The 26,886-nt window shown below is 42.7% G+C and overlaps 1 protein-coding gene and 1 pseudogene across 1 annotated transcript in view; both read left to right on the plus strand.

Moving 5' to 3' along the window:
- The first annotated feature begins 3,963 nt into the window (after window positions 1-3,963).
- Window positions 3,964-5,382, plus strand: LOC124696422 (annotated as a pseudogene).
- Window positions 5,383-17,358: 11,976 nt separating this feature from the next.
- Window positions 17,359-26,886, plus strand: part of LOC124696423 (F-box/LRR-repeat protein 4-like) — a 68,001-nt gene continuing 58,473 nt past the window's right edge. Inside the window, exons 1-3 of the mRNA XM_047229155.1 lie at window positions 17,359-17,499; window positions 17,798-17,868; window positions 18,280-18,430. Coding sequence (XP_047085111.1) covers window positions 17,359-17,499; window positions 17,798-17,868; window positions 18,280-18,430 — 363 coding nt within the window. The remainder of the gene's footprint in view (window positions 17,500-17,797; window positions 17,869-18,279; window positions 18,431-26,886) is intronic.

Consider the following 26,886-nt stretch of genomic DNA (forward strand, 5'->3'; position numbering starts at 1 on the left):
CATTCCACTCATCAGCATAATGTTCCAAGGAGCCCAAGTTGTGCCCACTCCGGCTTTGCACCACTACTTGGCCAAATCGAGCAGCCGTTTTCTTTGAGAGAAAAACAGCGGCTCCACCGACATGTAGAGTTAATTCCTTGCTCTAGCCCTCAGTGTTGGGCGCTTTTCTGATTTTGCTGCGGGATGTGAACTTCTTGGTTTTCGACACTTTGCCCCCAGCTGCAGCTGGCTATTGTGGTTCCAGGTCTGAAGCTGCTAATGTCGGTGTCATCGACTTTTCTAGTGCCGACTTTTCTAGTGCCGGACTTTGTGTTTCTAATGTAGGTATAACTTCAGTGTCGGTGCCCATTGGTGTCGGCGCCACGGTTGTCTTCTAGGGCTGAATCGGTGGCCTCACCATGAGAATGTGGCTCTTCAAGAGTCATGATCTCCTCCCTTGCGCCGGATGTTCCCTCCGGCTGAACGGGGCAAAAGAACGACACGCTAATATGAGCGCCCGTAAGTGGAAACTATTCCGGTGGCGGTGTCGCTAGTCTTGAAGAACTGGATGAAGAAATATCTTGAGCCCGCCGAGCGGATTGATGCGGAATGGAAATTGTCACCTCGGGTGTAACCTCATGGGTCCTTCCTGGAGCACTCCGAGTAATCTCCAGAGGAGGACTGAAAGGAAAAATCCCGGCATTAAGCTATGTCAGCAAAGGAAAGATTATGTATGCAAAAGAAAGAAAGAGAGGAACAAGAAATCCGGATGAAGATATGTTAGAAGCAATATGTCGGTTAAAAATCTTACCCGGAAGACGTCAGGGGAGCTTTCGGCCCAGCAGCAGTAGCTTTGTTCCGACGGGGAGGCTTGTTCCCGGTGATCTTCGGGCGCTTGGTGGTGGGCGCAGCAGCCGTGCCGGGATCGGCAGCTCCGTGCTTCTTGGTGGACTTCTTCCGCTTGGCGGCAGCCAAAGGCACAACGTTCTCCGTCACCCGTGCACCGGGATCAGCTGAAGCCGAACCCAGCGGATATGCATACCAGATGGACATATGGTCATATACCTCTAAAATAATACAATCATCATCGTCGTCGACGCTCCAAGTCCTTAACGAATGTTGGGCAGGGGCCTTACCGGGATCAATGTCGATAACAATATCGTCCAGCTCCACGTCAGGAGCATTCGCCAGTGAATCTGGATCTTCAATATCACGATCCGTCCGGTCAGCCGGAATCACAATTGCGGCATCTTCAGCCGTTTGGCGATCAAACCTCTACAAGCACAGAAGTATGTATGTTAAACTAACCCGGGGTGAAAAAAAGGCAAGGCCAAAAATTAAGGCAAGCTGGTATAAGACTATGTCGGAATTTACCTTGGGTGCCGGATGAGTCCGCTTGTATGGCCCCTGGTCTCACTCCTAGTTGGGCTCCATGTGTGTCTTCGCAATGGCACTCACTTTCTTCCGGACCTCCGGTTTATCCAGCTCAAAATTGGTCATCCGGTTGGGATCCATGCAACTGCTCATCTGGCATATCTTGTCAGTGCGGCGCTGAAGCAGACTAATCCTCCGGGTGATAAAGGTTCGGACGAGATCGTCCGGAGAAGGACTGTCGGTATTGTGCATCTCATGGATAAGAGTGTATATTTGGTTCGTTTCGGCGTGGCGATCGCCGGGATTGTATGACTAGTTGTGTTTCTCATCTAGAGTGCCAGCAATGTATGCCGACAAGTTGATGAAATTGTCATCACTAGCATTCTTGACACAGAAAAATGTTTTCTGCCATTTCCGTCATGACTCTAAACCCGTAACCCGGATGAACTTGGTGTTCTGGCGAGGCAATATCATTGCCACGCCACACTCAACCATCAGTTTCGATGGAGGAACTGATGGATCCTGGATGGATTGGTTCGAAGGCCATGAAGCCGGGCCCATAACCCTATGTTGGGCCACAAACCGAGATAACCCTTGGTGAAGGAAACAAAAGAAGAAAGAACAATGAAGGTGTTTGCCGGAAGATGGTGCAGTTGAAGCTTGTACTTATCTAGAAAACTCCTAAAGAAACCGCTAACCAGAAGAAATGACAAATTGTTGCTCGCTTAAATTGAAACCGGGATAATTAACCCGGTACATTAATATATTTTTGGCAGGGAACCTGCTGCGGCCCATCAGCTGGCACTGCTGGACCACACCAGTTTCGGGGACTAATGTCGGGGGGATGACCCCGGTAGGTCCAGTTTGGGCTTAGTTAGCCGGCATAAGGTAAGTATGCCGGATTATCAAGGTATGCCAGAATATGACACAATGGTGAAATGAGTGTTGACCGGATTAAAGGTCAACCGGCTTAGAGGAAAGCCGGAATACTTATGTCAGCATGAGAGGTATGCCGACATGAATTAACCCCGTATGAGGAACCGGCGTCTAACTTTGATGTTCAGGTCGAAGGACAAGATACCGACATACTTTATGAATACCGACATAGGGGTGCCGGCATAGGATCAACGGTCATATGCATGCCCCCAGAAGTCCACACATGGGTAACATCGCTACAATCACGCAGGAAGCCATCATCGCTGTGCGCACGTCACCACGCTCCAAGCACGTCACCCCATACCGCTGACAAGGAGCACAGTTGTCATCGGTATGGTAGAAGGCTAGGTCACATCAAGAGGTACTGGCGACAAGACAAGACAAGACACAGACTCATATCCACAAATAAGGGTTTTAGCCCATGCTAGGGTTTCCACCCATGTAACCTGCCTCCCCACACTATATTATATATAAGGAGAGGAAGGAATCCCTTGCACATGGGCTCCCAGGACGATCCCACTCTCTCTCATTCTCCCCCATTGCGCTTAGAGCTCATCTTCTACCTCTTGCTACACAGCTCAAGGAGCACCATTGTAGTGGGGTTTTCACCTCGATCATCTATACAACTTAGACAAGCAGGAAAAGGGGTTTTACCTCCTCACGAGGGCCCTGAACCTGGGTAAATCTTGTGTCGCGTGTGTGTTATTCCATCTCCCCTCCTCCGGATCCCCCGGGGCACATCGGCCCCAACTTAAACCTACCCATGTCATTTGTTTGTTCACCACGACGACACCTTGCAAGTTAAAATGTGCAAATTTTGACCAAGAATATAGATAATAATACAAGATCTACCATGTCAAATGCATATAATATGAAAATATATTCCATACAATTCTAAAAATATTATTCTTTTGTCGTATATATTTATATTTTTATCAATATAGATGATTAAAATTTACGAAGTTTGACTTTGACAAAATCTTATGTGCAACCTATTTTGGGCACGAGGGAGTACTACTGTAGTATCTTTATATTTATTGATTCGTACAATCTCAATGCAAAATTGTGTAGTATAAGATATACTCCCTCTGTCTTATAAAACTTGTCTGGGATTTAATAAAATATGAATATGTCTAAATACTAGATGGCGTCTACATACATCCAAATTTTGACAAATCTAAGATAATTTTTATGGGACGGAGAAAGTGTTTGATATTATTTTTTCTAATTCTACGTGGTATGATACGGTATGTACCTATATACCACTATGATCTTCCTCACCATTAATTACAGTGATTGATCATCTTTTTTGCATGACTTTTTACACCTGACTGACGTCCTGTGTGACCTAGTATTTTGTTTTTTGTTTTTTTTTGCGAACAACCCAGCATGTGTTGATGACTAATTGACTTCAGTCTTCAGGCACACCAATTTCGCCATAGTCCTGGTCTCCTAGCAGTAGCCATTCTTGACTGAACTTGTAGCCACACCTTAGTCCTATATTGCTTTCCAATTTATAAGAAGATTGTATTGGAATTGTTTCCTCATCTCCTGTCATTGTCATACATTTCCGGTAGGTATTCAGTCTTTATTGACATCATTTTCCAGTCTCTTGAATCTTGACCCTCTTCGCAAACTAGCATCTGATCACTTGTTCCAGGGGAAAGCAGAGCTCAGCTTGGCATGGAGGTTCTGATTTCAGCAGTTGCAGGTGATCTTGTAAGTCGGTTCATCTCTTTCCTAGCACAAAATTTTGGCACCCACACATGTGAGGAGGATGATCGCACAAGGCTGGAGCGCATATTGCTAAGGATGAACACCGTTGTTGAGGAAGCAGATCGGCGACACATCACAAATCAAGGAATGTTTCTGCAGCTGAAGACACTCATGGAGGGTGTGTATCTCGGGTACTACATGCTTGACATTCTCAAGGTCCAGTCCCTTGGAGAAAAGAGCGTCGAAGATGATGAGGTGAGTCACGGGAGCCAATCCTACGCCGTTTGTACTTTTAACACTGCCAAGCGACTTCGTTTTGTTTCTGTAATGAAGAACAAACCAGTAGAATTTTGTACTGGGAGCACAATAAAATAAAAGTGTTCTTGAAAGTTTAGAAGCCAAGACTGCAGATATGAGAGAGTTTGTCATCCTCCTCAGCAGCTGCCCTCGCCTTGTTCGCCAGCCATACAGTACGTGTATCTATACATGGATAATTGTTTGTTTGGCCGCCACATCGAGAAAGAGAAACTCATCAACTTCTTGCTATGCGAGGACAGCCATGATTGCACAAATATTAGCATCCTTCCGATCATCGGTCCACACTTAACTGGAAAGAAAACTCTCATGCAACATGCTTGCAAGGATGAGAGGGTGTGTGGTCGTTTCTCTAACATGTTTTTCTTCAAAGGAGATGATCTACGGAGAGGAGAATTTGCAGCGATATGCAAGGCAGCCTCGGGAAAGTGCTTGTTTGTTGTTGATTTTAGCTGGGATGTGGATGAAGCAGCTTGGACAAAATTCCAGTCATATTTGCATAGGTTGCCTGGGATTAAAATTTTAATCATAGGCAGAGCAGAGCAAATTGCAGAATTTGGGACTACTCAACCCATCAGGATGAAGTTTTTACCCCAGGAAGAGTACTGGTACTATTTGAAGGTACTGGCCTTTGGAAGCATGGATCCTGATGAGCACCCAAATCTGGCATCTGTGGGCATGAAGCTGGCTACTGAGCTGCATGGATCTTTTCTTGCTGCAAATATAGTCGGTGGGGTATTAAGATCTAATCCTAATGCTAAATTTTGGTGCAACATGTTATTGAAAGTAAGAGAGCTAGCACGGACACGCAGTTGCTTTGGTCCGGTTCATGGCTTTCTGGTTTATGATTTGAGAGAGGCTGGCCCTAGGCAAAGTGAGCTGCCAAAACTGTCATGGCAAGAACTACTAAACGGTGCTGGTGTTCCTGATGAACACAAGTTTGATGTGTTGGCATGGAGATCCCGGATTCCTCCTTACCTCGACTACATAATTACTTTTCAGAAACGGAAGCCACGTCATAAAGCCAACAGGAAGAATTATCTGGCCCGGAGATTAGGATAAATGTTAATTTGGTAAACACAAATGCACGGAGGAATTATATCCCTATGTTAGTTCAAGAGGTCACACTACTCTACTCTTGTTTCTCTTTTACAGAATGGAAGAGCTTTATTACCCCTAGCATTTTACACTACTCTTGTTTTACTTAATAATAGGTTTCATCTGTATGTAACTGCCCTTGTTAGTTTGCATATGCAAAATGTATAGGCTACAACTGTATCATTAAATTGCAATGGTAGCCAAGCTGCTGATAGGTGAAACGACAATTGATTGAGTTAATCAGCAATTCTAACTGTACCTAATTAACACTAATTAGGGTAAAACTAGCTTTTGTTCTCCATCGAACACTAGCAAAGTGCTGATGACCTTGCCCACGACTCGTGTGTTGTCCTCCGTGAGGTGGTTCTGACTGCTATTCTCCAGCCGCCATACGCCCATGGCCTTGCCCGCGAGCTCATGACCTCTGTGAGTTGTTTTGCTCGCCATCTTTATGCCATATCTAAAAGAAAGAGAAGAGCGATTTAAAAAGAGAATGAAGAACCTAAATGAAACGTATTGCGGGGTAAAGAACATTTACCTGCAGGACTTGAGCATGTCAGTCAAAAGGACCGCTAGAGAAATGGTTGGAAATATCTATAGTGGGGAGTTGGAAATGTGAAGCCTCAGATCTAGGGTTCATAGTTTAGAGGGGACTGCGGCTGCGTGAGGTAGTTAGGTTGTGGAGCAAGTGTGTTCATATATTATATAGGAAATGTGAGTGAGGAAAGGGTTTGTTTTATGCGCCGGTGTAAGTTACTAGGCTCTATGAGCCTTTTTGTTGCTCAAAGGCCCCAAAGTGAGACAATCGGGTCATTTGTGAGGCCCACTATCTCAGTTATAAGTATATGACAATAGAATCTACTAACTGACATGTGGATCCTCTACAAAATATTTATACATTAGCAAATATTTTTAAAATGCTATTGATAAGCAACTTTGTTTAAGGCGTAACATGCTGCTCCATCACCACCAGGAGGTGAAGACAATTGGCTCTCACTAGTACAAACACCATTGTTGCTAACGGCTTGTCTCTGATGGGTCCTAAAAAAATCCGTCAGCGACAACATTTTGGGATGCCCGGAGTTCAGCTCGGAACCGTAGAGCTGACGGACGCATCCAGGGGTATATATGATGCCCCCCATAGGGGGCCTCACAGCGATAAGCTCTTGTGAGCCGTCGGATCATCCCATCGACGGATCTCGGCCGTTCGTTTTTTACCGTGTCATATAAAAGGGAGCAGCTCGACACGGGCCAAACCCTATCCATCCATTCCCCGCCGCCATTGTCCTAAAAAAAATCCGTCAGCGACAACATTTTGGGATGCCCGGAGTTCAGCTCGGAACCGTAGAGCTGACGGACGCATCTAAAGGTATAATAGATGCCCCCCATAGGGGGTCTCACAACGATTTGAGCACGTGGACCGTCGGATCTTTTCATCGGTGCATCTCGTCCGTTCATTTTGGCACTCCTCTCACTAGCTAACCCCATGCAATGGCAAATTGTTACCCGCCTTCGGCTGCATGTGGGCCCACCTTTGCCGGCCCCACACGTCAGCCACTGCGAGTAGGATCTCTGTCGGTGCACATTGTCATCGGGCAGTGGATCTCCACCCCGCAGGGGTATTTTCGGTATTTCAGCCTGGCATGGTATAAAAGCGAGCCCCGAGGGCAAAAAAAACCCTAGCCTCCTCGCGTCCCCGCCCCGCGCCCGCTCTCGTCGCCCGCCACCGCCTCCAGCCGCCGTCTCGCGGCCCCGCCCCGCCCTCGCCCCTGCCCCTGGACCGTCGGATCTTTTCATCGGTGCATCTCGTCCGTTCATTTTGGGCACTCCTCTCACTAGCTAACCCCATGCAATGGCAAATTGTTACCCGCCACCGGCTGCATGTGGGCCCACCTTTGCCGGCCCCGCACGTCAGCCACTGCGAGTAGGATCTCTGTCGGTGCACATTGTCATCGGGCAGTGGATCTCCACCCCGCAGGGGTATTTTCGGTATTTCAGCCTGGCATGGTATAAAAGCGAGCCCCCAGGGAAAAAAAGAACCCTAGCCTCCTCGCGTCCCCGCCCCGCGCCCGCCCTCGTCGCCCGCCGCCGCCTCCAGCCGCCGTCTCGCGGCCCCGCCCCGCCCTCGCCCCTGCCCCGTTCTCGTAGCCGGCCGCCGCCTCCAGCCCTGCTCCCTCGCTCCCCAGGTCACCGCCTCGACCCGCCGCCAACCCTCCTCCCAATCCGCTCGCGAGCGCCCTTCCCCATCCCCTTTCTTGCACACCACCACCATCTCAAGCTCCTCTTTTCCGTCTGCTGCTCCCGCGACGACGGAGATGGCCGGTCGCACATGATTCATGGCGGAGCGGCAGGCTTGTTCATCGGCGCACGCGTGCGCGATGTCAATCTTGCATACCTGTGTCGCGCTCTTGGCCGAGGTCAGCTGCCGCTGCACTCCGCCAAGCCGGCCCCCAGGATGCGTCGGCGGTGATGCAGGCCATGGAGGGCTATGGCTGCTATCGTCATCCATCCAGGGGAACCCTCCTTCCCGGCGTCCTCCACGAGGCTCAGGGACAGAGCCAGAAATTGGAGATAGGGGGGGGAGAAATCGAAGCATCAGGACAACGAGACCCACGCGCCGGCCCGCAAGACAGTCTCCTCATAGACAATTTCACCATGACAAGAGGATTATGGGAAGAGGTAGAGTGCGGCATAAATTTCAAAGATAAAAATTTAAATCATAGAAGACATATATATGTGGACTGATAAAGTTGGAGTTGATCCCATTATAAGTTGAGAACTGAGTTCCAGCTCAGTGGCAAGGCAAGGCGAGTGCGCAGCCAGCCCACCCGGGTTCGAATCCCCATCTCGCGGTAATTTCGCGGGAGGGGCGAACTTTAATCGGGTTATCATCCTAGCGTCCATCCGCGGGGAGAGTCTCATTTCTACCTAACAACGTATAGCCAAGGGAGGGATCATTCCCCCGTTGGTCAACGTTTTTTATTTTTTTAATAATGTTACAAGCATATGTGGACAATCCAATAGTCTGTTATAATTTTAGGTATTTGTAATTAATTTTCACGGTTCTACCAAGTTTTGAAGGCATAGAAATTTTTAGATCCTATAGTAGGAGATGGGGACTGAATTGATAATAGAATTTAGAAATTGCCGTAAAAACAGAAGGGGATCAGAGCTAAGAGGAAACTAGCCTTTCCTTGCCTCGTTGCCCAGCGCTCATGGTGGGCATGCGGCCGGCCGGCCGTGCGCCTACGCACTGTTCTTCAATCAATTGAAAGATGCAAACTGCAGCAGAAACTGGCCAAGAGTGCTAGACCTAGGCGGCAGGGGCGAATACAGAAAGAGGGGAGTAAAGGAGGACGATCTATCTGCAGCAAATTAGGCTTTCTCATCCTTTGGTCTTCTAAATTACGGCGCTGGATTTGGGCCAGCCACAGATAAATAGATGGGCTTAGTTAGTTAAACAGCTGGGCTTCACGTGACCGGGGGGGGGGGGGGCGAAGTTACTCATTCACGTACGAAATGCTTGATTTCCTGATCGCTATCAAGTAAAATCACGATCGATAGGGGGGGCGTTGCCTCTGCTCGCCCCCCCTTGAATCCGTCCCTGACGAGGCTGGTCTGCCGCGACAGTACTTCGACACACTCCGTCCAGCGGGCTCCTCCGACGACCTCGCCGAAAACAGTCTGGCCCTGCCCGTCCGATGAGGTGTCTCTCCTCTCCCCTCTATCTCATCCATAAAATGAATCAATCTGATCGTGTTTACTTGTTTCGATTTAATTGTAGCTAGGTGTCTGATTACGATTGATTAGTTTGTAGGTCAAAAGAAAAGATCTGCCATTTAAGATAAATCCAGCCAACAGCCGATTAAAGAGGTATTCACTTGTGCCATTCTTTTCTTTCAAGTTTAGGGACTTTGATTATGTTAGATTTATCCATGTTTTTTTATATTTTAGATAACACATTACCATTCATGGTTGTATTCTCTTTCCAGAACCATTCATTTGCATACCTTTTTCTTAGTCAGGAAGCAAGTAAGCTTGACGGCTTGACCCCAAAGAGAGGAAATGGCTTACTCGTGTTTCCAAATGCCCCTGCATCCAAAATATTCTCTCAAATCTAACTGCCTTGAATATTTTAAACAATACATAAAATTGAGTAGGAATATTCATGTAGAATTGAGCATTTCAGTGTCATGTATTATTCTGAAAATGTTGACACTAGAATTCTCGAACTAGATAGCTAATCCCCTCATGTTCGTCTTTCGAGACATTGTTGTTACGGTGGATGCTGTTTTGGTGGATATTTATCTTCCTATTTCTTTTTTTTCCTTCTTATAATATATTGTGTTCCCATTTGCCTCTCTTTCGGATCTCTTCTTCTGCCTTGCTGTGTATGTGCTTATTTTCTTGTCATGTATCTGTTTTGCAGGTCATCATCGTCGTCGGCGATCGCAGCCTTTGGTGGCAGCTACTCGGATCCGACTCGTTTTAGTGGTAGGATTCAACCCTTTTCTCTTTCTCGATGTTTAATTCTGTATTCGTTTAGTATCGAGGTAATTAGGTACATGTATTTTCCCGTAAATCGATTAGTTAGTCTCCAAGCAGATTTCTGTTTACGAATCTTGTGGTATGCACATGTTGCCCTTTGTGTAGAAGTTTATAAATGTTTTTCGTTGTTTAAGTGAGTCTCCCATTGACTATTGGGTTTCTGCATTAGCTATGAAAGTTAGCTAGGATACATTAAACATGTGAGGTATCGGTATTACTTATTTACAGATAAAGAGAGCATTTCTTATTTGATACCGTGAGGTATTTACCCGCTTCATATAATTATTTACACTATTTGATTAGGAAATGAAGGTAATTAATATAAAGCTACCGTACAAGTTTAGTCTTGGTTCTATTCGTTTTTAGGTTCTGGCTCGGCTTACCGCTTACATAGTTGCTTTGTTCTTCTATTTTTTTGGCAGGTGTTCTTCTTGCTGGAGTTTTTATACACGGCCTCGGGAAAAACATCTTCCACTATCCAGAGATATGATGCTACAAACCGACTCAGTAATTTGTGTCGTGTTTTGCAACTTTGAAGTTTCATTTGTAGCCTAAATGTGTTAATACGAAAGTGTGACTTGAGTACCAAAATATGCATTCTTCCTTCTTCGTTTTGGTGCCCAGGAGATCCGGCGTCGAGAAGCGGTGGTCTTTACTACAGGTATTCATCCTTCCACCCCTCTTTTTTCATACACTCCCTCATGATCTCCAGGCATCTTTCTTAGAAGAGTTTCACACGTTATTTTTCTCAGATTTGGTATGCCTTTCATCAAGCTGCAATTACCGCTTATGAAGACATGGAGAGAAGCAGCAGATCAGACCTCTGGGATACTTGAAAGGTAGTTTAAGGAGAAAATTAAGAATATGCTTGAGAATAATCTGCAATCCCTCTCCTATTTTTCTCAGGATTTGCTATATCTTGTCTGACTTCTGTTAGTTGTTGCAGGCTGTTTGTTCTTGTAGTTCTTAGGGTTACATGAGGTTTTCATGATAGAGGCTTAAATTATCTGCTAGCACTGCAAGCCTAACAGTTTTTTGGTACTGGTCTTTGGTAAAGTATACAAGAAAATGGTACTGGTTATCTTATATTTTTATAGGTGGTTTGTACATTATCAATCTTTAAATTTCTTGACTTTGTAATGCTCTGTCTTATAGAAAGAACAACTGGTAAACACTATTTCCCCTCCAAAGAAATAGAATCTAAAGGACTGCATGCAGCAAATGGTTTATGTTGTATCAGATTGAGTATTTACCGATGAACATGTGTTAAACTTGTGTACTTTGTTTCAGCAAAAATGAATTCTGATGTTCTTTCAGTGATACATGTATGTTGATTGATAAGGAAGGGAGGGAGAAGCTAGGCATGTTCTGTCAAAAGTTCAAAACTAAAGGCTATATCTGTTGCGTGTTTTACGGCTATGATTAATGCTACCCCCTGGAGGAATATAGATCAACATGCATAAGGTTTTCTACATCATTTAGATGTAAGTTCAGGTATACTCTCCTATGTGATAAAGTTTTTCAGTTTATCTGCATTATTTAGATGCATGTTGTCTCATGTTTAATTCTGCTTTAAGCTAAAATTACAATGTTTACTTTTGTATCTGGGTGTACATTAATGTCATGTCAACATATGCTCCTGTGGAGCCATTGCCCTCTTTTTATTGTCGGTAGATGAACATATTCCTTTTCCCTAAAGATATCTCTTCCCTTTGTTTTCTCTGTTTGTGTGATGGTTGGTTTATTCTTGGTTGTACCTTGATGTTTCTTTAGACGCAACATAAGAAAGATGTTGGTGCATGTACGAACCGAGAATTTGACAATTAACCACTTCCCCATGTTTGTTTTTATTATCATCTTCCCGGAAATAACCTAATTAATATTTTCTAGCTGAGTGGTATTGAACATGATAGCTGGTGGCGCCAGATTTTAAAATCTCATACGAGTATATATCAGTGATATGCGTCTTCAATATTTAGGCCTCTATGATTGTTATCAAAGTAATACTTACAAAGTTTTCTTGATTATTCCTATTAGGATACCAAATGGGGTGATAGACAATGATAATGGTTGTTCAATAACAATGCATTGTCTTTTTTGTAAAGATTTTTCTAATTCCATTTTATATATTTGCAGAATGCATACAGTGTAACCCAGCTCTCCATCACTATGTCTTCCTTGACGCCCAACCTAACGACCGCAAGCCACTACAAAAGAAAAACGTCCTAGAGGGCGAGCACGGAGCCGAATTGAGTTTCCGCCAACCCCTTCCCATTCCACTATATGTTGCACCTTGCTCCCGCTACTTCTCTCGCTTCGCTTCTCCCTCCTCATTTTTTTGTGCACATCTTTTTATCTAGGCATACAATGTGTTCCATGAAAATGGAGACATATTTCCATCTGAGGATTAATCTAAATAACCGAGGTAAGATTCCTGGCCCTCACATAACGAGGTCCATCGGTGAAATAGGTTGTGTTAAGATTCATGCCACAACATGACTTGAATGCTCTAAAATTCATGAAAGAAACCTATAATGCTATGCTACCCACAGTTTGGGGAAAAGGAAGCATTGCTAAGATACACATACTTGAATTTGGGATAAAAAGTAATTTGTTATGATCAGCATCAGTTTTAAAGCAAGGCTATAATTATGCACAAACCATGTCAATGCAGCGTGTTCAAATTCGCTATTAGTTTTATTTTGTTTATGATATATTGAGTTTCAGGAGCAAATAGAGTTCCTTAATGTGTTTTTTACTACTGACGTTCTCAGTGGATTCTGCTTTCGGGTGGTGTTTTCTCTGATGACAGGAATATTGTGTCCACGGTCAACATGGACTATCAATTGGACCTGGAATAAATAGCTCTAGAGGCACGCACTGCAGGATATAACCTCAAGGTGAAATCATTATCCTAATACCTTCATGATCTTTGTTTTCTCCTATTGGCCTTTTGATGCTATATTTTCAATTTCCGTGAATATTGTGTGTTTGTCTTTCTGTTTCCTGCTTTGTGAATGACCTGGTATAAGAGTTGGTAAATTTGTGCATGTGTTATTTCGTGGAACCAACAAACTGAAGACTCTTCTGAATTCATGCTTATAGACTGATAAATTGTAGAACTGTTGCTCACTAAATAGATTAAACATCGTCTCATGCTTTTCTTCAACAGCATATACTTTATGCTTGCTTTTGCTAGCTGTTTATTTTAAACAGCGTTTTGCTGCAGTCATCATGCGTATAAGAGAAGCAAAAAAACTACTGCATTGGTATTTACATCAGGAAAATGGTAAATCTTAACCTCTCTGATGCAATATATGTTCTTTCTGTTGTTTGAATAATAAATGTCTCTGGAGCTGGTGATTGTATGTACATGAATAGCTATTTATATGGTAATTATCTATCTATTGAAATTTATTGCCAATTCTCCATGGACACGAAACGCTTATATGTTCTGCCACAGATTTTCAGTAGTACATTTTAGAATTAAATCTTCTTAATCAATAAAGATCCTCTAAATATCATCTTCAGTTGTTGCAAATAAAGCAAAATTTTGTTGAGAATGGTTGAGATTAGATTAATACTTGAATTCAACTAAAACCTGGGTATCCCATTTACTTTGATGGAACCTACAAAAGTGCTCTGATTCAGGGGTCTTTGTTAACACTTGCGTAAAAGGAGTTCCATAATTGGATCAGTTAGGTATTGTCTTAGTTCCTCCTAATTAAACACTGACGCAAAGTATTTGTGTTGATGCATTATCAGGTTTGCACAGGAGAAAAAAAGGTGAACAACAATCGAATGATGATAAGGACGGTATAAGTTGGTTTCTAAGTTCAGAAGAAGCAGGGTTTAGTACCTTTATTGCCAAAAATAGTTAAATATGTTATCTTTCGTAAGCATGGCTAAGTTAAAAGTTAGTCAAAATGCTATAAAGAACTAATAAGTCCCGCTCCTTCGAAAGTTAGTCTCTTATGTGTGCATATTTCTGAAGGAGAAATATAAGAAACCCTGATCGTTGTGAAGTTAGTTAAACATTTTTTATATGAGCGTTTGCTACACTGTTTGTGATTTGGTGTGCTTTATCCTAATTTCATTCCACTGATTTTGTTGTGTAAAACTTGAGAAACATATTATCTTTTTACACCTTATTTATATCGTTGTTATTTAAAATGTAAATTTGTGCGATTTTTACGGGGTCGTGCGCCAAGGCGCACATCTAAATCTAGTCAGTAGTAGTGTCCGTCAGACATGGGGCCTGACGGTACACTTCGCTGTCTCTGATGGATTTTGTTACTAGCACACATCAGAAATCTTGGTCACCACGACGTGTTGACTTGTGTTCACTGATGGGAAAATGTTTCTGAGAGTTTCCTACTAAAGCCCGTCAGAGGTGCTCTGAAACGCTGACCATCTATGACATTTTTGGCCTGCTAGCAGATGTTTCCTGCGCTGAAGTCACCGTAGCTTCGGGGAAAGTTATACTTTCTCGGGAGTCAAAATTTCTATTCCTGGAAAATAAGCGTCAACCGACTCGTGGTTTGAAACCGACTAATATTTACTCCATGGAAACTTACCAATCAAAATTGATCATAAATGTTTGCTTGATTCCAATCACATTACAAACTACAATGCCAATCAATTGCAAAATTTGTACGTCTTCAAGCTTAATCGTGTTCACATTGACAACAATATAAAATCTTCATTCTAGCTCGAAAATTACGGTTCCTCCTCTCGTTCCACAATTCTCAGCAAGAACACCAAAGATCACAATCCTCACTCTTCCATTCCAATGGCGGTTCCCAACTCTGGACTATACTAATTCGACTAAGAAGGCATGCATTTCAAGATGAAGTGCACCCTCCGTGCATCAAGGGTGGAAAAGTGGATTTGACACATCTATGAGGAGTTCCTCAACCGTACACATATCAAGTGTGTTGACCTAGATTGCGATTTCACTGACACACCGAAAAAGTGAGGCAGAAGGCTTCCATACGAGAAGAGGAAACACCCGATCGTCCTTTCCGTGGCGGGTGTCTCCTTTTTTAAATATTCCGTGCCAAGAGAGTCCCGAAGATCTCAAAGAATTCTCGAGGGATCAAAATATCATGTTCTACGGCACGGCTATTAACAATGATGTGCGTATGTGCGTTACTATGTCATCACCATTACGTCTCCAATCAACGTCCACAAGGCCATCCCCAACCCAACATACAACTATTCTCCAACGCTCTTTCCTCTGTCTAATGCTTTACCGGGGGACCGATCTTTGGAAGGATGATGTAAAGATGCAAGGTTCATCAAAGGATGAGGCAGAAATCCATGGAGCGGCTGGCATATATATATATGGTTGCAAGGAGGAACTGACCTTACTCGTTGCCCGCCAATACAATGTAATATCTCATCTTGTTGAACGCAGTTATAAAATAAGTTATTATTGTTGTGTATGGATTTAGTATGTTTATATTTATACCTTGTCAATAATTTTCAAATATACTTAATGCATAAAAAATTATTTTCTCACGGGTAGGACCTGTTAGTAAACGTCGTAGACTATCAGTAGTAAGCACACTGCTGACGGAAGAACGTGCAACTCCAAGTGATAAGCGAGCCGCCAGGAGGTCTCTGCGGACTTCCGGGGCCTTAGACTAGTCACAGTGCATAGTGTCATATAGAAGTATCATGCATATGATACTACTACATGTTACTATCTCCACAATGCATGGTATCATATACTAGTATCATAGTCTTCATATATTAATTGTTTTGTAGAATCTCAATGCAAATATATGTACAAGATTTACTTGACATTAATTTTTCTAGTAGTATGTGCTATGATACGGTATCTACCTATGATACTAGTATCCTCTCTCTCCTCCTTAATAGCACTACCACATCAGTATTTTGCATGCATGAAATGCATGATACTACCTATGATACTCCCATTGTGGGTAGTCTTAGCTCTTACTGGCTTCGGTCGTTATTTTACATAATCCCATAAATTATGTACTCCATAGGTTTTTTTCATATTGATATGATATTAGAACTCTAAAAATAATTCTATGGAGGCTTTTGCTCCGGTGTCCCCCCTCACCAACCTTTGTTTTCTGTGGATGGCTAGGATCTTCTGATACCTCTTAGTAGGTCAATTTAGAAACATTCCACATAATCCCTAGATGTTTTATGTTTTAAACACAGCACCCCTTCAAGTTAAAAGTGGTACAGTTAACCCCCTCAACTTCCTAAAACCATGTCATTCACTCCTAACTCTGATAAACAATTTTGAAGAGCGGTTTTCTCGGGGGAATTGTTCTATGGTAATGTCATGGAGCTCCTCTGCCGCACGGTCCACACATCAGGTCCACGACCGCGAACAAGGCATGCACTTATCGAGCGGTGCACAGAACGCCATGGACCCGGGGCTGGCCGGACTTTCCGTCGAGTCGCGTGTACAACACCTAGGTAAACCTCTGGCAATACGCGAATGTATAAATCTATACCAAGCTAGGAGGCATCTTAATGGTCAACCAGATCAGCGTATATTATCAAATGCTAGCTAGCAAGTCCAAAGATAAGCTAGTAGCAACAAACGCACGCACACATACGAATCTGGGCTACAGGCTCATATCCACCCTTGCAATCTGTATACCGAGTTGCTGAACCTAACCTGTGTCAGTTTGAAGTTGAGGGGTGTTGTTTTCAAAACGTGAAACATCTGGGAGCTATCTAAACTTATTTGGCTAACTTACCTGTTCAACCAGGGGGGGACACCAGAGCACTTCTCTTCTATGGAAAAAACAAGGAAACATAGAATTTTATTGATATGGCCACAAAATTAGCTACTTTAAAAATGTAATGGAATTCCGCTCGTTGGGTAACACTTGGGCCGCTCGTTAGCTGATACTACCGGGCTTTGGCAATACCACTTCTACCGCGTGTATGCTTATCCAAGGGGAGGGGCAACCTTTGGACCAGTAGTGGGCCCGATAGTACCTGAACAAAAGGTTGGAACTACCGCATTCGTACGACCACTCCATGACCGTGGGAGATTGTTCTTGGCCAACCGATTCCCTAGGTTGGTCACACCACCCTTGATGGGTAAAACTTCATATACACCTTTTCGTGCACACCGGTTGGAGGACTCCAACGTAGATGTGCTTCCCTTAATAAGGAAGGATCTATGGGAATTTACAAAGGCTTTTGGTGAGTACCGGTTCGGGTTTTTGACCTAGAAAACAGGCGATCGCCTGGCGACTAGGATTTCTGCCTTCCCGTCGGTCATCTGCCGGCGTGGAGTTTCTCCTTCCTCCGTCGATCTGGGTGCGGCTCCTTGTGGCTCCCTATGATCTTGGTGCGGCTCCTTGTGGCTCCCTATGATCTTGGTGTAGGAGCATGTCGTCTCCCTGGGCGAGCGCTACGGACTCGGTCAGCGGGTCTGGATCGAAGAAGCATGGTAATCTGGATGATATGCTGATGCGGCTCGTGATAGATGATGATGAGATTGATGATCTCGTGTTCGAGGATGAGGAAGACGTTCCGAAACAAAGTATGAAGTGGACGGCTTTGGCTAGGGTTCATACAAAAAAATAGTTTTAGTCCCCAAACCTTTGAACAACACATGCGCGTCGCTTGGAGTCCCGCTCAGGAGATCATATTCACCCTGTTAGAAGATAAGCTCTTCTCTGTGCAATGCTCTTGTCTCGGTGATTGGATAAAGGTATAACAAGGGGGCCCATGGTTATTTTGTTAGAATGTTGTATCAATTGAAGCGCATGATGGTCTGGCTCCAACTAAATCAGTTGATCTGAATTTTATTAATGTGTGGATTCAGATTCATAAATTGTCAATAGGCTACAGGAGGGAATCTCTTATCAGGAACTTGGTTGAGAAGAAGGTTGGCAAGTGCGTTTCTGTCGAACTTAATGTGCAAGGGATTGGAAATTTTGTCCGAGTTAGGGTTCGCCTGGATGTTCGTCTACCTCTAGCTCGGGTGGTAACAATTTCTCGGGAGAAGCAGCGGGAATTCTATGCAGTAAAATATGAGAAGATACCCAAATTTTGTGGCTTCTGTGGTCTTCTTGGTCATATCCATACCGAATGTGGTACTTGAGAACATGATGAGAACATGCTCAAGTGGGGGGATTTTATCAAGGCGAATTTTGATACGTGGAAAGGAAGATTTACGGCTGGTGGTAGAGGGGGTTTTGGTGGTGGTCGTGGACGTGATCCATCTGGTAGGGGGAGGGGTCTGTATGGTAGTGATGCTAATATAAGCTAGAGGTTTAATGTGATGAATAATACTGATGGTGGCAGTGCTTCTGATTTACAAGATACTGCTACAAGTCCTGTGAAAGACAAAGATGTTGATTTGCTTGCTAGCGATAACAACTCCACCGGTGCAAAAAGGGGACTTGATTTCAACCATGAGAAAGATGATCACGTACAGCTTCCGCTCGGTGGTCTGGTAGGTGATCCGCATGCAATGGTACTGGACATTGCCCCAGTTTCCCCTCCGGCAGTGGGTGTGATAGCAGACAAGGATAGGAAAACGAGATCGAAGAAGGATGGGACCAACTCAAACAATTATGTAGGATCGGAGGACTCCAGCAAGGGGTCTGTCCGGTCGCAATGAAACTCGTATGTTGGAACTGCCGGGGAATGCGTAAGTTCTTGATGGCACACAAGTATAGGGGATCACAACAGTCTTCGAGGGAAGTATTACCCAATTTATTGATTCAACACAAGGGGAGCCAAAGAATAAATATAAGCCTTCACAGTTGAGTTGTCAATTCAGCTGCACCTGGAAATAGACTAGCTCGCAGAGGTTTATCAGTAGCAACAGTTTTATAGAAGTGGCAGTAATAAAGTAACAGTGGAAATAAAGTAAAAACAGCAGCAGTGGTGGATGCGGTAAACAGCAGGATTAAAATATTGTAGGCATTTGGGATGGATAACCGGGCGTTGCATGAATGAGACGACTCATATAATAGCTAACATGGGCATTTGCAGATAAAGTGATACAAGTGTCCAAGAATAAAATAACCGTAGGCGTGTGTTCCTATTTAGTCGTGCGTGCTCGCAATGAGAAACTTGCGCGACATTTTTTATCCAACCAGCCCGTTGCAGCGGGTTCTCGAGGGAAACTACTAGTAATTAAGGTACTCCTTTTAATAGAGTACCGGAGCAAAGCATTAACACTCCGTGAACACACGTGATCCTCACATCAAATCCATCCCCTCCGGTTGTCCCGATTATTGTCACTTCGGGGCCTCGGGTTCCGGACAATGACATGTGTATACAACTTGCAGATATGATCAAGAACAATATATAAAACATCATCATGAAAACAGAATATATTCAGATCTGAGATCATGCCACTCGGGCCCAAAGTGACAAGCATTAAGTATAACAAGTTGCAACAATGCATAAAATACTCACAACGAATACTAGGTACTCTGTCCCGAACAATTCTAATGCTATTACATGAACGAACTCATCCAATCCCGACCATCCCCTTCAGCCTACAGCGAGGGAACTACTCACACGTGGATGGGGGGAATCATGGATGGTTGATGAAGAGGCATCGGTGATGGCGATGGCGATGATCTCCTCCAATTCCCCGTCCTGGCAGGGTGCCAGAACGGAGTTCCTGCCTCCAAAATAGGGTTTCGCGAGGTGGCGGTGCTACGGATTTTTCTCTGGAATAACTTCGAACCCCCTCGGGTTTTCTCGTGACGAGGATCTTATAGCCGAAATGGGAGGCCGAAACGACGAAGGGGTCTGGAATACATCCCCAGGCGCAGCCAGGCCTGGGCCGCGCCTGGGCCATGTACTCCCAGCTCCAGGCCCCCTGCTCTTCACCTTCTGGCTCCGTGAGTTCCCCGGGAAAATAAGGCATTTGGGTATATTTATGGGATTTTTCCCGAAAGTTGATTTTCTGCACAAAAACAAGACATCAGGGCAATTCTGCTGAAAACTGCGTTAGTCCGCGTTAGTTGCATTCAAAACACACAAGTTTGAGGGCAAATAATAACAAAAAGGTTCGGGAAAGTAGATATGTTTTGGACGTATCAACTCCCCCCAAGCTTAGCTTATTGCTTGTCCTCAAGCAATTCAGTGATAACTGAGTGCGATAAAATACTTTCACGAACCTATTTGTTCCATAAGATGTATATATTCTCACAGATGATCAAGTACTTAGCTAATTCATAAATAAGGAGCATGTGAAACAACATAATCAGCAGTAATGCAAACCATGAATGGATACCAATAGCAATGATAAGCAACATGAAACATAAACACTTGCAAGATTGCAGTAGTCATAATGAAGTAAGACAAAGTGGTATCTCGCTTGCCCCTATTTGGAAGCAAAACATAAATGCACAGGGCGCCTCTGAAGTCCAAAAGAAGACTAGAAGTGAAGATATCGAAAGATGCAAGCATCACAAATATGCAATAAATAATCTTGTCTTGGGACAAGCACATTACACTAAGAATGACTGCCAATGCTTCTAGGAAAGTGCTTTAAAAGAGAGAATGGTGACTCAACATTGCGGTGGTTGAATGGTCCTTTGCAAAGGAAAGCAGAGATTAAACATGTGCTAGAGCTTTTCATTTGTAAAACTGAGGTAAAATTGCTTTTTGAGTGGTGGTTGCTTTTGTCAACGAATCGGTAAAAGGGTTTTTGTCATCTTCCATACTAAACAAGTTTGAGAGCGGTTCCGAAATATTTGGGCGAAGCCTCTTTTCATCTATGCTATTTATAAAACTGTGACACTCCTCCCATCCATTGCTTACACATACCATGGCTAGCCGAATCCTCGGGTGCCACCAACAATCAGAAACCATGGAGGAGTGCCACTTTCTTATAATTTCCTATTTTCTTCCCCTTTTGGAAGTTGTGGTCAAACCAGCTCTTCTTCTTTTTATATCTATAATTTTTTATTGACAAGCGAGATGAAGCTCACGAGTCTTGCGGTACTTAGTAAAGCATGGAAGATGACAATAATAACTCTCACATCCTCATGAGCTAAAAACAGTGTCACAGAACGAGGATTTGTTTGAAGGTTTTAAAGGTAGCACATGCAAATTTGCTTGGAGTGGCGATGAAATACCACTTGTAGGTAGATATGGTGGACCCATTTGGCATACTTTGGTTCAGTATTTGGATGCACGAGCAGTTACTCCGCTCAGTACAGGTGAAGGCTAGCAAAATACTGGGAAGCGACAATCAAAAATGCATTGGTGGTTATAATCATGCTTGCGACAAAACGCTATTAAAAACGGCATAAAAGCAATGTAAGAACTCCGAGGCAAAATAAATCATCAAGGCTTATTTGACTATTGTCAGTCATATGCATGCGTGAGCACGTGCCAAGTCGATTCAAATGAAACAGTCAGAGGAGGCTACCACAATGTCAATACCGCTATATGAAAAGAGCAATGCAAGCAAACGCGAATGTAAAATGTTACCCACCAAATGTAAATTGAAACCAGTCGTGAGAGAGCGGTACTACTTAATATGATTGAGTAACATACACCCCACATGAATAAACAAAGTACCTTCACATAGATGAGTATATGTACAAAAATGAAAACAAATAGAGTTCATACCAGCCTCTCACCACAAGCAGATTGTCGTAGATCGTCATTATTGCTATACTCGTGTGGCTCGAATGATATAAAATGAAAACCATGCTCCAATATAGCCTTGAGAGATCACTGAACCCTGCATCAAACTATACAAAACCAAAGAAGAACAATAAATATTTTTGGATTTTCGATATTAGAGTCACCGAACGAAAGTAAAATCTTTTTGGATTTTCTCATAGCAAACCAACGATAGTAAATAAAGCAAAATAGGAACAAGAAACCAAATAAATAAATGATAAAGAGAAACAGCAGAATTTTTTTTGATCTTTTTTGTGTTTTCGAAAAGAAACAAAGCAAAAACAAGAGAAAGAAAACTAAAAGAGTCACACAAAAGCAAAGTGGCAGAAATGTGCCAAAACATGGTAGCAGTACAATAATGATTTTTTTCGAAAATCTTATGCTGCTCAACTCGAAAAGTGCTCATCTAATAAAAGTTAGATAATAACCTGGGAAGCATGCACAACAATTTTCAGCTCAAAATAACGTTCTGGCTATTTTTAGGAATTTTTCCAGCAGTCTAGAATCTGTTTTTTTTAGACAGCACTTCCCCAAATATCATCTTCCTCATATTAGAGGCAACCATCGGCACACAAATGAAATAAAAAAGTGAAAGTAGAGGTTACTACAGTAGCAACAACCTCCAAAAACTAAAATAAGAACCTACTGAAATAAAAATAACCGAAAGAGAAACAACCAAAAGAAGCGAAACATGTATATACAAATGACCGGCAATTGTAATATGCAATGAATGAGTGATGCTGGCGTACCTACCCCCAAGCTTAGGATTTTGGACTAAGTGAGGTCTAATACCAGCGATAGTTGGGATCCCAAGCACTTGAATCCCCCGTACCTTGATACCCGGGATCATATGAAGAAGATGAAGTGTGCTGCCCATAATCATAGTCCGGTGGTGGATAGGAGAATCCCGAAGTGCTAGCGGGCTGAAAAGAGTGATCTTCGGCTTCTCCCCCATCACCTTCTGCTTGTTGGTCTTGCTCTGCTATGTACGCGTCTAGTTCGGGCTCCAAAAGTGACAAGCTTCTCCTGCCAGAAAAATCAAGAAGCGGTGCAGGCAATCTAACTGTGCGGTTAGTTTGAATTACTCTCCTAGCTTTCTTCCAGAAAGATATTTCATAGAGTAAATGGTCATGCTCAGAATCGGGAGAAACAAACTGGTGCTGAATCGTTGAATTAAGATCGAGTCTTCTCGAACTGAATGCCAAATAAAGCGCATGCGGTGCCACACCGTGGAAAGCAAGTAAGCGGGAGGCAATAAGACCTCCACAAATACTTCCTTTCTCGCGGTTAAGAGCCAAGCGTTGGGCTATCATGGCACCCAAGTTGTAAGTTCGATCTTGCTTCACCGCAGCAGCTATAAAAGTTAAATCATGTGCGGATAACTTACTTGCATTCTTCCTTGCCAAGATGCACTTTGTAACAAAATAGGAAAAATACCTTATGGATGGGAGTTGGATGTTCTTTATTTTACCATTCTCATCCTTGAAGCTCCTCCCCTGGCAAATTTCCTGGTATAAGTCCGCCAAGTGTTGGGGTTTCTCCTTGAGCTTCTCATAAGATCCCCAACAAGGCACCTTAATAGCTGCACAGAAAACACTAAGAGGCAAGCTAACATCTTTGTTATATATTTTATAATGCACCATGGGGTTAGAAGAGTTGAAATTTCACTCAAAATCCTGCACCACGGACATGGTTAGCTTCAAGAACTGAGAAGGTTCATCACAAGCAAAGTTTTCTAACCCTGCCCTTTTAAGCAACAATTGGAAATCTGCAGAAATTCCTGCAATGCTCACGAACTCGGGACATGGATATAAAGAAGGGAAGACACTTTCTTCTCGACAAACTCTCATGACTTGTCCCACTTCTAATTCATGCTGAAGGAGTTGATAAGCATTGCCATCCATTTCTGAAATTTTCAACAAATCTCAAAAAAATTATTTTAAGACAAATAAACAAGGTAGAATCACTATAACAAAAAGTAGGAAGGCTAAACATGCATCAAAACTACTTCTAAGAGCATAAATCAGCATGCAAGCTCACATAACCTGTCACCTAAGATGGCAAAATACTCAAGATATACTCAACCAAACAAAATTCTACTTGGATGAGCGGAGGAATCACATACCAGAGAGCAAATGTGCCAAATTTCAGACAGAAATCTGGGCTAAGCAAGGAGATCTAGAAATCCTGAGCTCTCGGGCGAAAACTCGAGTGAGAATGAACTGGTACAAGTTTTTTCCGGAGAGAGAGTGGAATGAGTGGAAGACATGAGTGAGTGGGGCCAGGAGGGCCCCATACACATAGTAGGCGCGGCCAGGGGGTGCCCGCGCTTGGCCCTTGTATGGCCGGCCTAGGGCCCCCCTGAGCAGCCTCATTTCATGAATAATTTTTTTTGGTAAACTTTCTGGAATTTTTCGAGAAACTTCATTTTTTACCAAATTCCAGATTTTAAAACAAAAGATTCAGCGCAGGAAAAATTTAAACAACGATGAAAGACCAAACCAAATAAAACTTCCAGTAGCTCTAAAACAGTCTAATATGAAAAGTAAACAGTAGTGGCACTTATGAAAGCATTATTTCATTCATCAAAATCACTTTGGTGGCAAGGTTGATCAGGTCTTGACATCAAAAATAATTTTATATGAAGTAAAACCTTGCATTTTCACAAAATAATCAAGTTACCTCAATTTGAATAGGAATATCTCCAATCATAATAATATCACGCTCCTTATGAGGCTTTGACATAGGCACATGTATTTGACCAATTTGAATGGTCTCAATATTGATAATAGAATTTATGCAATATGCCCCATTAATCTTCTTCGGAAAATAGACGGTATGCTCCTTATCATTAACATTAAAAGTAACCTTGCCTTGATTGCAATCAATAATAGCCCCTGCAATATTAAGAAAAGGTCTCCCAAGAATAATAGACATATTGTCATCCTCGGGCATTTCTAGCACAACAAAGTCAGTTAAAATTAAACAATTATGAGCAACTTGAACAGGAACATCCTCACATATACCAACAGGAATAGTAGTGGACTTATCAGCCATTTGCAAAGAATATCAGTAGGCATCAACTTTTCTAAATCAAGTCTTCTATAAAGAGAAAAAGGCAAGACACTAACTCCGGCTCCTAAATCACATAGAGCAGTCTTAACATAACTATTTTTAATAGAGCAAGGAATTGTAGGTATGCCTGGATCTCCGAGCTTCTTTGGAACTTTGCCATTGAAGGAATAATTAGCAAGCATAGTAGAAATTTCCTTAGTAGGAATTTTCCTTTTGTTAGAAACAATATCCTTCATATACTTGGAATAAGGAGGCAATTTAATAGCATCAGTCAAAGGAATTTGCAAGTACATAGGTTTCATCCATTCACAAAACCGGTTGAAGTGTTCCTCTTCCCTTGATTTGTGTTTCTTATCAGGCAAAGGCATTGGTTTTTGCACCCAAGGTTCTCTTTCTTTGCCATGTTTGTTAGCAATGAAATCTTCCTTAGTGTACTTCACGTTTTTAGGTTGCTTTTCAGGTGCAACCTAATCTTCTTCTACTTCTTCCTTATCGGAAGCCTCACTTTTCTCATTGCCGCTTTCAGTTTCGGTATCGGAAATAGATATACTATTAGGATCTACAGCGGGATCAGAAGATTCTACATGTGTTCTATTTTTTTTCTTCTTCTTTTTCTTAGATTTAATCCTAGTATCATCAGCGCGCTGAGAATCTTGCTCGACTCTCTTGGGGTGACCCTCAGGATATAAAGGATCCTGGGTAGTAGCACCACCTCTAGTTCTAATCTCATAAGCATGCTTTTCTTTAGAAGCATTCACTAACAAATCATTTTGCACTTTGGTGAGCTGATCTATTTGTGTTTGATCCATTTGGAAATGCTTAACAAGCATCTTCACATCATTGGAGGTTCGCTCCACAATATCATGTAAATTACTAATTGCTCTAGAATTTTCCTCTAAATGTCTCTCAACTCTCTTGTTAAAGTTATCTTGCTTAATACAATAATTATCAAACTCATCTAAACATTGGTCGGGAGTCTTACCATAAGGAACGTCTCCGCTATTGAATTGAAGAGCATGTACTTCGACAAAGGTAGGAGGAATTGGCTTACATAATTCTTCAATAGGAGGGAGGTTCTTCACATCTTCGGATTTAATACCCTTCTTCTTGAGAGATTTCTTGGCTTCCTTCATCACTTCATCATTTAATTCAATCATCCCTCTTTTCTTCGGGGTTGGTGTAGACTCAGGAATATGCCAATCATCATAATTCTTGCTTATTTTAGCCATTAATTCTTCGGATTCAGTAGGAGTTCTTTGCCTGAAAACACAACCAGCACAACTATCCAAGTATGTCCTAGATTCATCGGTTAGTCCATTATATAATATATCAAGTAATTCATTTTTAGCAAAAGGACAATTCATTACTCCTCTAATTAATGAGCAAAACCTTGCCCATGCGACATGCAATATTTCTTGTTTCTCCTGCACAAAGTCGGTAATATTTTGCAAAGCAGCATGTTGAGTACTAGCAGGGAAATATTTCTGAAAGAAAGCTGCAACTAAATCCTTAGGACATTTAATAGACCCATGCAATAAACTATCATACCAAGCTTTCGCGGCACCTTTCAAAGTAAAAGGGAAAATCTTAGTAATAAAGTAGGTGCGCATTTTATTATCATCAACAAAAACATTACTCAGAGCAGTGAGCTCATTCATATGCTTCTTAACACTTTCATTTTCAGTACCACAAAAGGCTCCTTCTCAACAATTGATATATAAGATAAATCTAGAGAGAAATCATAATCCTTATCCCTAATGTCTATGGGAGATGTGGCAAAAGTAGGATCAATAGGCGGCGTATATTTCATAGCGTGCCTTGCAAGTAGGCTTTTAGCAGCACTTGCATTAATAGCGGCGTGACATTCATCAATTAAATCATCATCAAGCTCAATATAAGCTTCATCAAAATCGTCACTAGCATGCTCTCCGGGCTAAGGTGAACCGGAGGGCGAAAAAGTACTTCTTTCACTTTCGATTTGCTTAGTCCTAGCAATTGTGGTGTCTAGGAAAGGACCTAACGAACCACTTTCATCAAACACAGTAGAGGCACCATCCAAATCATTAGGAGAATTTTCAGATTCAGCAGAAGTAGTAGCATGATCAACATAAGGTGGAGTAAGAAGCTTACTGATCACAGACGGCGAATCAAGAGCAGCAGAGGTATTTAAAGTTG

The sequence above is a fragment of the Lolium rigidum genome, chromosome 3, assembly GCF_022539505.1.
Source record: "Lolium rigidum isolate FL_2022 chromosome 3, APGP_CSIRO_Lrig_0.1, whole genome shotgun sequence".
NCBI classification, from domain to species: domain Eukaryota; kingdom Viridiplantae; phylum Streptophyta; class Magnoliopsida; order Poales; family Poaceae; genus Lolium; species Lolium rigidum.